Below are 10,315 nucleotides of genomic sequence, written 5' to 3'. Positions count from 1 at the left end.
TTCAAACACCACCACCAACATCGGCAAATACGGTTTGTTTATGGTGATGACAAGACTCCCATAACTATAAAAACACTTCCCTCAACCTCCTAATTAAAACCCATCTCACCCTTCTCTGGTTTGCCTCCCCAATCTTGGTGACAGCAAGCCCTTTCGATGACATTGTTTTGCGATTTCCAATCAATTCACTTATCAGAAATTGACATTGTTGTCACCATTGCACTCATCGATCATTTCTCTTCAAAAGCCCTAATATTCCAACCTTCAATTGTTCATGGATTTATGTTCTAATTTCTAGGGTTTTTATTGAATAAAAAAATTTGTAACCCGACAGGTGAAGGATCTAAGTCCCAATTGAGTTGGTTCAATCGGCCAAACTGGGTTTTAAAACAATGTTTCAATATCTCAGCCCCAATTACATGATATTGATATAAATGCTTGAACTTTAGCATGAATTTTGGGAGTTAAAAATGCGATTTGGAAAAAATTTCCAGGCTGAACCGGCTGTTCAAAGAGAATCATGTGACGGCAGAATAATAATATCAAACCAAGTTCATACATCCAACAGCAAAATTATACCTGCAACCATCTTGCTATATTATATTTATGCAAAACTATTTGATACAAAGAAACTGAGAAAACAAAATCTCATTCGCTCCTTTAATTCATTGCATCATAATCATCCAACTTATCATTATACTCCAGGACCTTCCTCTTTATCTTAGATGAATCTACCCATGTAACAAAGTCTTCCATATTCCTCGTTACAAGGAATGCTGGGTCTGTAACCGTGTCTGGACCAACTCGAATATGCCCCTGTTCAATGTACGTGACAGCTTCTTTCAAATGCTCAGCGAACTTTAACTTCACTAAAAGGGTTGAAAGCCTCCGTCTGCAAACAAGGAAATGCAACAGTCAAAATGGGAGCAAAAGGAGGAGCATCAAACTTCCTAACAACTACAATTAAAAATAAATTTAAACAGGAATAAGAAAGGCTTTCACAGTGATTTCAGTTCTACTTCTGGAGGCATTTGCTTACCTACAGAAAGATGAAACTGATAAGCGATCACACAATGCCAAGCTTTTCCTGCTTGGTATTACACCCATGTTATACCTGTTATCAACCACAAAAAAAGGGGTCAAGTTACGAATTACTAATCCCATTATAAATGGAAACAGTCACACGAAAACAAAAAAGAACAAGAATATTAAAGAGGATAGATATTGTCACAATTCAAAGCCAAACATAGCATCATAATTTAGAAAACATTTCATTTTCTGTCATTCAAACTTGATAACAATCAAATCTCTGAAATACAGGAACATATGTCAAGCTCAGACTGAAGTTGCAAAACGGACACGTCAATCAGAACAACATTTTCTTTTCTTGAAAACTATTAATTCAAGGGCAATAACTTTTGCTCCAGAACTCAAACTTGGAAGTGTGAAATCATCCCTATGAGAACAGGCATCAAATCCATGCCTTTTTTTTTTTTTTTTTTTTTTTTTTCAAATGATAAGACACCCCAAGCTATTCTGAGCTAAGCATTTCACAACTTTCTGTTTGAATAACGCAGCGGCTCTTGATCACCACCTACATTATCCATCAGCTTAGATAATTGCCCAAAATTAAAGGGCTTGAGCGGGCACTTCCCTAATGTTTTGTTCAAAACAAGAACAACCAAATTGAAGCCAAAAGATAAGTTATCAGACAAGGAATTTGCTCAAGTATGGCTTTATAAGTTTATATAGTTGTTAGCCTCATGCTTTAAAAACGTGTATTTGAGTCTGGATCACAAGCTGCATTACATGTTTAATATCATCCCGGCTCACTGATTATTACAAAACAAAATTTAAACTAACTCTGAAGCTAAACTTTGGAAGATCATCCTCCAAAATTAAAACTTGAGCTATAAGCTCACCCGTGTTCAGACTTATTTAACCAATATGATAACATCACAGCATATTAAAAATCTGATCCATGCATAATATCATACAAAACAAATACAAAGGAAAGCATAAAAATGTAACAACAGCATCATATAAGTAGAAATTAGAACAAAACTAAAAAAAAAAAAAAAAGGTTTAAGTTAAAGAAAACACACAGTTTCTCTAAAAGCATATCCGTCATCTCAATACGGAAAGGGTCTCTTGGGTCCATCTGCTTCAATATATTTACTAGCTTTTGTACCATCCGGCATAAACTCGAATACCTGTATATTTTTTTTGTTAATAAAAAAGGCACAAAATTCCACAAGAAAAAAGACCCAGTTAAAGCAAAAAAAAAAAAAAACAAATGAAGATCATTACTTCTTGTAATCGTCTCGGCCGGTGACGTGGTACCGGTGCATGACCTGGGCTTCTCTGTGCCCACCTTCTCTTTTCCATTCCAAGAAGTTGACCTTCTTTAAGAGCTTCTTCTCATGAAACTTCAGCTGCCTCATTATGCTTCTTCTTTTTCTTCGTTACCTAGATTTCTGAAAACAATTCAACTTAAACCCTAGAAGATAACCAGTTCAGTCAAGACTCTGAAACCCTAACATACATAAGAAGATAATATGTCCCGGGCCTTATTACCATGATTCCAATTATTGGCCCAAATAAAATAATCCGGTCCACTAAGTAAATAGAATAGGTCCGATCCATTACAACGACCCAGTACACTCAGGCCCTTTTCATAATCTACTATGTCCAGTCCAACATGGTCTGGTTAGCCCTTTCTTATTGGTTCATTCTTATGGTGGGTTCATTTCAGACCAATCTACGCGGAATAGGTGGTCTGCCCATCGGCTTAATTTTATTATACCCTAATCTACTAAGTAACAACAGATGGACCGGGTTCATACAACCGTGGGCTTTAATGGGCTTGACTTTTTTAGATGATGCCCATGTCGGGCCTGGCCTCATGGGTTTTAACAAATATTATGCAGTTATTATTTATAAGGGTGTTCAAAAAAATGCAAAAACTGAACTGAACTGAAAAACCGATTAATCAAAAAAATAGTTCAGTTACGGTTCGAAAAATTCAAAAAATTAAATTTCCGGTTCGGGAAAAAATAAAAAGCGGTTAACCAAAACCGGTTTTACAAATATATATAAAGTAATGCTACATTTACACCACTCTTTTACACCATTTTCATTACATCATAATGTGTCATATGTCACAACCACACAAATTATATTATAATATTAAAAATTCAAAATAATTACAAATTTGTGTGGTTGTGGCATATACACATCATGATGTAGTGAATATAGTGTAAAAGAGTGGTGTAAACATAGTATTACTCATATATATATATATATATATTAAATAAAAATAAAAATATTATTATATATTATATATTAAATAAAATAATAATATTTTTAATGTATTGTTAGTAATGGTAAATGGTATGTATGAATGTTTAATTTTTATTTAGATATGTATTATTTATATTCACAATTTAATTTAGGAAAAAATAAAAAAATAAGTTTTATAAAAAAAAGGGAAAACCTGTTAACCGCTTTTTTTAAAGCAGTTTACCGAAAAATCGATTTTCCCTCCAAACTGGTTCGGGAATTTTTCCGAACTGAAAAACTGGTTCGGTTAACCATTTTTTAACACCCCTAATTATTTATTGCATTCAGAGACACCCAAATTTTAATTTTTTTTTCCTTTTTTTTTTTTTAATCCCATGATTAAAAAGGTATTTTTTCACAATTTTAAAATTACAAAAGGTCTACTGCATACACCCATAGTACTAGTCAATCACTCGACCACCCAAGTGATAGGTCGACCTAAAGGATCATGTAAGGTACAAAAGTAAGTCATACTAGTGACAGATCCAATGAATGACGCCACTCAATTTTTAAAAAATTTCTGAGTTTTATATTTATTTAAATTTTGTTCCTATAAAACTTTGAGATTTTGGGAACAGAACCCCCCCACAGTAAGTTTAGATTTTGTTTTTGTAAAACCCCGTTTTTAATCCTAATATATATTTTTCATATTTTTGGTGATTTTTATTTTTATACAAGGGATCTGTTAGTTTTTAAAAATTTTATTATGAGTGAAAATGAAAGGAATAAGAGCTGCTGGGTTTGCATGTAACTGAGGGGAGAAATCTGGGTATTTTACAACAAAAAACTTATATGGTAAGGTCATGGTGAGAATAAGAGAATTTTGGGACAGTTTCATAATTCAAAGAAGTGTTTTAATATAAACTAGACTGTTCGTCCAAAATAATGAAGAAAAAGAGAAAAAACCCATAAAGAAGAATCAAAGAAGCATATACCATATCATGATGTAGTGAATATAGTGTAAAGAGTGGTGTAAACGTAGTATTACATATATATATATATATATTATATATATAATATAATATATTATATATATATATATATTATATATATATATTATATATAATAATAAAAATAAATATATATATTAATAAATAAATAATATTATATATTAAATATAAATAAAATATTTTTAATGTGTTGTAGTATGGTAAATGGATGTATGAATGTTAATTTTTATTTAGATATGTATTATTATATTTACAATTTAATTTAGGAAAAAATAAAAAAATAAGTTTTAAAAAAAAAAAGGAAAACCTGTTAACCGCTTTTTTAAAGCAGTTTACCAAAAAACCGGTTTCCCTCAAACTGGTTCGAAATTTTTCCGAACTGAAAAATTAGTTCGGTTAACCACTTTTGAACACCCCTAATTATTTATTGCATTTAGAGACACCCAAATTTTAATTTTTTTTTTCCTTTTTTTTTCTAAATCCCATGATTAAAAAGGTATTTTTTCACAATTTTAAAATTACAAAAGGTCTACTGCATACACCCCATAGTACTAGTCAATCACTCGACCACCCAAGTGATAGGTCGACCTAAAGGATCATGTAAGGTACAAAAGTAAGTCATACTAGTGATAGATCCAATGAATGACGCCACTCAATTTTTAAAAAATTTCTGAGTTTTATATTTATTTAAATTTTGTTCCTATAAAACTTTGAGATTTTGGGAACAGAACCCCCCCACAGTAAGTTTAGATTTTGTTTTTGTAAAACCCCGTTTTTAATCCTAATATATATTTTTCATATTTTTGGTGATTTTTATTTTTATACAAGGGATCTGTTAGTTTTTAAAAATTTTATTATGAGCGAAAATGAAAGGAATAAGAGCTGCTGGGTTTGCATGTAACTGAGGGGAGAAATCTGGGCATTTTACAACAAAAAGCTTATATGGTAAGGTCATGGTGAGAATAAGAGAATTTTGGGGCAGTTTCATAATTCAAAGAAGTTGTTTTATATATAAACTAGACTGTTCGTCCAAAATGATGAAGAAGAAGAGAGAAAAACCCATAAAGAAGAAAGGAAGAAGAATCAAAGAAAATGGAAAAAGAGAAGAGAGGGGAGAATGGGTTTGACCAGTTTTATCTATCTGATTTTTCTACACTTGAGTTGATGGTACTTGAGAACCAAGCTGATACTTATGTTATTGACATGTGAAATTTGCTGAATTATAAGGAATTGATGATTTGGCTAAGAATTTAGTTTAGTTTAGAAAAAAAAAAACATTTTGTATTCGTTGGTGTATAAACTTGTGAAAGTTGCATTGGTTTTACCATTTGCGACTATGACCGTTAAAAGAGTTTTTTCTGCAATGAATCTTGTGAAAAGTCGGTTATGCGTTACGCAATTGAATGAGAGATCAATAGATAAATGATTGTTTGATCACCTATATTGAGAAAGATATATTTGATACAATTGACGGTGAGATGATTATACACGTTTTCAAAATACGAAAACTTGTCGAGAACAATTGTAGAAAAATTGTGTGTTTTTTGAAGATATTTATTTATATTATGTAACTTTTTGTTGAAGCTCATCATGATTAAAAAAAAAAAAAAAAAAAAAAAACATGGTCATGAATGGTTTTAATTTGTTTATTTTTTGTCCACATTGAGTGAAATTCTTGGATCTACCACTATATGATAGATTGTACTTGGTAAGATTCGACCACAAAATCAATCACACCTAAGTGGTTCACTTTACATACCTTTCTATTGTTTTTTCTATAATTGGTTTTGATTTGATTCTCACAAATGCAAAAAAGAAGAAGAAGAAGAAGAAGAAGAAGAAGAATGAAAACCTAAATCGTGAAAAATGAGGTATCAGTGTTTTCATTCCCCCCATTGAGGATGAATTTGTTTGGATGGTTTTTTGGGATGAAGAATTCCACCTGGGTAGTTGAGAAATTAAAAGGGGTCATTGATTCAAAAATTAAAGATGACAGCTATCAATGGCATGAGGTTTCCCTATCCTGCTGCTGCAGCTGCAGTGCCACCTGATACGCCTAATCCTCATACCACCCCATCTGGGTCCAACTCTGGACCTCATACCCACATCGTTTTGTCCGTCTACAACTCTAGATCTGAATGATGTAAATATTGTCCATTTTAAGTCTAAACTCATCCGGATCTTTTTTGGGTTTTATGTAAATATCTTTAGCTGAAAATGCGTCTACTTAGGCATTAGAATCCAATGCATATAAATGAATTTAATGTGATTGTAACAATACAATTCAAGTGGGTCCAATAAAGGATTTTTAGTACTCTTTAGCATAGGATTATCCATCTTAACCTCAAAGAATTTTACAACCCATAAAGGAATTTGGGATACTTTGCGGTATAGTAAAGGCTAGTTATGTTTTCATGATTGGATTGGATATTATTATTATTGTGCCCAATCTACTAGTGTCACTTATTATTATTACCATCATTAGTACGATGGGGCTATATCTAATTTAACGACCTTTCTTCTTCAACCACCGACGGTCTAAATTTTGTTTTGGCACCCGAAAAAAGCTGTTCACATGAGGCCTTTTAAATGTGATTTGGCCTAAAGCATAATATTAGAATAGTACTATACAACCGACAAGCTTTTCACAGGTTGCAGAAACTTTGCTTGTTTTTTAGATTAATACGCAAAATAATTTAATCACGGGACGGGCATTTTGTCTCAATTATATCCTTTTCGGATCACAGACATCTAATCCGGATTAATTAAGTGACCTCATGCCTTTAGTATTTTCTCTAATTAAAATTATTATTTATTATTTTTGCTTCCACTAATTGACATTTTCTACATTCCAATTATTTGATATTTCACCTCTTATTGCTTTTGACACATCTCCTTGCTAATTTGATTAATTTTTTTTTTTTTAAAGAATTTTCTATTATCAGAGAATATCAATTTTATGTGACATTATAATCATAAATTATCGTATTACCTAACGATTTGATTTGGTATTATCGTTTAAAACGATAAATAACTTGAGATTGCTAATTTTATATTGTATTTAGGAAGTATCGTGTAATTAAAAAAAAAAAGATTTGTTTATGAATCAAATAATCTATTTTATATATATATATATATTTTTAAACAATTTTGTACAAAGGGCAGAGATAATGGGATCAAATCACAAGCAATTTTCTCGCTAGAAAAAGATATGCAATAATTGTTGTTGTGAAAGAAGATTTCATTTTGGGAAAAGTGTATAACATAATTCCAAAGGGTTGTCCCCGACATTTAAGAATGTTCGATCTCTTTATTGATTTTTTAGGTTCGAATCTTGGGATACCTATTATATTTGTAATTTATCTCAAAATATTGATTCGAATCTTGAGGCCATCTATTATATTTGTAACTTATCTCGAAACATTGGTTCGAATCTTAGGGTCACTTATCACATTTGTGACTTACCTTAGAATATTATATTTGTAAGGTATTCAATATTCCTTAGGGATTTTAATAGAAGTGTGCGTAAATTGGTCCGAACACCCTAAAAAAAGAGAAAAAAGTATATAACATTCTCTACATGTAACCCAATAATATTAATCCATCACAATCAAAAGTCATTAGTAGACATGACTAAACAATAATTAACAGTAGATTACCAACCATAATTTAATTTAACCCATATTAATCCCCCTTAATTATATAATCCTTATCTTATCTTTATGTTAGTGGTGATAGTGAAAACTTTAATCTCAATTTCCTCTTAGTCTATACTTAATTTCATGGACACATCATATACTTCCTAGAAAATATAATTAGATTTGTGTAGAAAATTCATTAATTAATGTTCTAATTGTGACATTCATTATTTTATTATTAGGGTTTTTTTTTTTTTTTTTTGGCATTAATCCGTATACCAAATTCAGTTGGGAAGTATATAGTTATTGGAGGGTACCTTGTCAATATTAGTAGCTCTTAATCTTATGGTATTAATTAAATGTTGTTTATAATATAAACAAGGACATTGTAACCATACACATTTAAATAACTATTTTTGACATAAAAACAAATTAAAATTATTAAATATCATATCTTTAATAATTAAGATAATATCTTAAAATAATACATATTTTAAAAGTAGTCTCTACTAACCATCCAAAAACAATAAAAACATACATCATTTAATGACCCATAAATATATATATATAGAGAGAGAGAGAGATGTTTCTCTATAAATAGAGGGTTCATAATTAATCTTAACTACCCAATTATCGTTATTATTAAGAGTAGCCAAAATTTTCTCATCTAAATAATGATTTAATGACACTTTTTCCCCCAAAAAATTTTAAAATACAATTTTACTATCCACAACACAAATCCGTTAGTAAATAACGTTGTGAAGAAGGATAAGATAGTTAAAAGTTTATTATAAGTAAGGACATGATGGTCAATTAACATTTAGACTAGACTAGATGGAGGTGGTATTAGTGACGGATGGAGGAGTAAGAGGAGGTGGAGTTGGTGGTGGGTCACGATAGAGGCTAAGAAGAGAAAAAAAGAAAAAAGTTATTTTCGTCTACATAATAAATATCACTGTATTTAACAAAAATTATTAACAGAATATAAGGTATAAATAGTAAAATTGTTTTTTTGGAAAATCGTTTACCCTATTATTAATTATAATATTAGAAATACCAATCTATATTCGTTCCATATTCTATTATTATTTTTGTCTAATACAATAATAATAATAGAATTAAGATCATAAAGAAGTAACATCATATCATTACGTCAAATCATAATGTAAAAGTTTATGGTATACAATTCATTTTTTGTAGCTAAATGATTTGACCCTTTTATAATACGACTACTTGACATTGTATCTTAAAAACCTCATATTACCGTTAATTAATAATTATAATAAAGTTAATTAATTAATATTACATATCTTTTGAACTAAAATCAAGCTAATTACATATTAATTATACAAAATTATTGGCGGATTTTGCTCTATTCATCTTTCTGGTAGGACCCCCCCTTTTTTTTTACTAATTATTTGTTGATTTAAAGACATTTGTCATTACCAATTAAAACATATAGTCTAAGTTTATACATTATATATATATATTTAAAAGAAAATTTAATTACCTATTAATTATATAAAATTATTGGGGGATTTTTCTCTCTTCATCTTTCTTGTAGGACCTTTTTTTTTTTTTTTTACTAATTATTTATTAATTTAAAGACATATTTGTCATTACTAGTTAAAACATATAGTAAGCCAAGCCTATGGAATTTTTTTTAAAGAATATATATATATAAAAGGGAATCTTTGTACTAAAAAGGAAAAAAATAATAAAAATAATTGGGTTGAGACCCCAAGAATAGGTTGGCGAATTGTTTTGTTTGATCTTAACAAATCACATAATACAATAATATAAAACTTCCTATAAATCACTCATTTTTAATATGTTATATATCAACAAATCCTCAACAATTTTAATTTTAATTATATAAATAATTAATCACGGATTAAAAAAGGGTAATTAATATTTTTTAATGGTAATTAATTAATATGTAATATTACACTTACAACTCAATCTCACAAATTTTCTTTCACAACCCCAACATGACAGCTCGCAATTGATCAGCTCGTAAATGGGTCATGCCTGTTAGTTATGGATCTCGTTTACCAAATTACGACCTGTCATATTGAAGTTATGAGTTAATCTTTGTCCTTAATTAATTTATTAATAATGGGTAATTAAAATAACTACCATTTACAGAGAGAAACAAAGCTTTCAAGATCCTCACCTACTCTAATGAGTCATGTCTTCAACTTTTTTTTTTTTTTGGGAGGTCAATACTCGATCAAGTATAAAACTAAAAATTAGAGAGAAAACAACAAAAACGTCGCCGTTTACTTTCTGTTTTTTTTTTTTTACTTTTTACGTACCGAAACTCTGTAGTAAAATGGCAACACTTACGCCTTAATTAGTGGCTTTCTCAACTTCACTCCACTA

General features: G+C 30.0%; 1 protein-coding gene across 1 annotated transcript; it reads right to left on the bottom strand.

Moving 5' to 3' along the window:
* Positions 1 to 507: 507 nt before the first annotated feature.
* LOC116144326 (U3 small nucleolar ribonucleoprotein protein IMP3) lies at positions 508 to 2,521 on the bottom strand. The gene is made up of 4 exons (XM_031429789.1): positions 2,311 to 2,521; positions 2,106 to 2,213; positions 1,040 to 1,114; positions 508 to 892 (listed from the first exon to the last, which is right to left on the bottom strand). The coding sequence occupies exons 1-4, from the start codon at positions 2,442 to 2,444 to the stop codon at positions 661 to 663; spliced, it is 549 nt and encodes a 182-aa protein (XP_031285649.1). The 5' UTR covers positions 2,445 to 2,521; the 3' UTR covers positions 508 to 660.
* Positions 2,522 to 10,315: the final 7,794 nt, after the last annotated feature.

The sequence above is a fragment of the Pistacia vera genome, unplaced genomic scaffold (genome assembly GCF_008641045.1).
Source record: "Pistacia vera cultivar Batoury unplaced genomic scaffold, PisVer_v2 Contig441, whole genome shotgun sequence".
NCBI lineage: Eukaryota > Viridiplantae > Streptophyta > Magnoliopsida > Sapindales > Anacardiaceae > Pistacia > Pistacia vera.
This window is presented reverse-complemented; position numbering and strand designations above follow the sequence as displayed.

Coding starts and splice junctions, on each gene's coding strand:
- LOC116144326 (XM_031429789.1), bottom strand. CDS start 2,444: ATGAGGCAGCTGAAGTTTCATGAGAAGAAGCTCTTAAAGAAGGTCAAC. Junction 2,214..2,310: donor GGCCGAGACGATTACAAGAA/GTAATGATCTTC, acceptor AAAAATATACAG/GTATTCGAGTTTATGCCGGA. Junction 1,115..2,105: donor GATATGCTTTTAGAGAAACT/GTGTGTTTTCTT, acceptor GGTTGATAACAG/GTATAACATGGGTGTAATAC.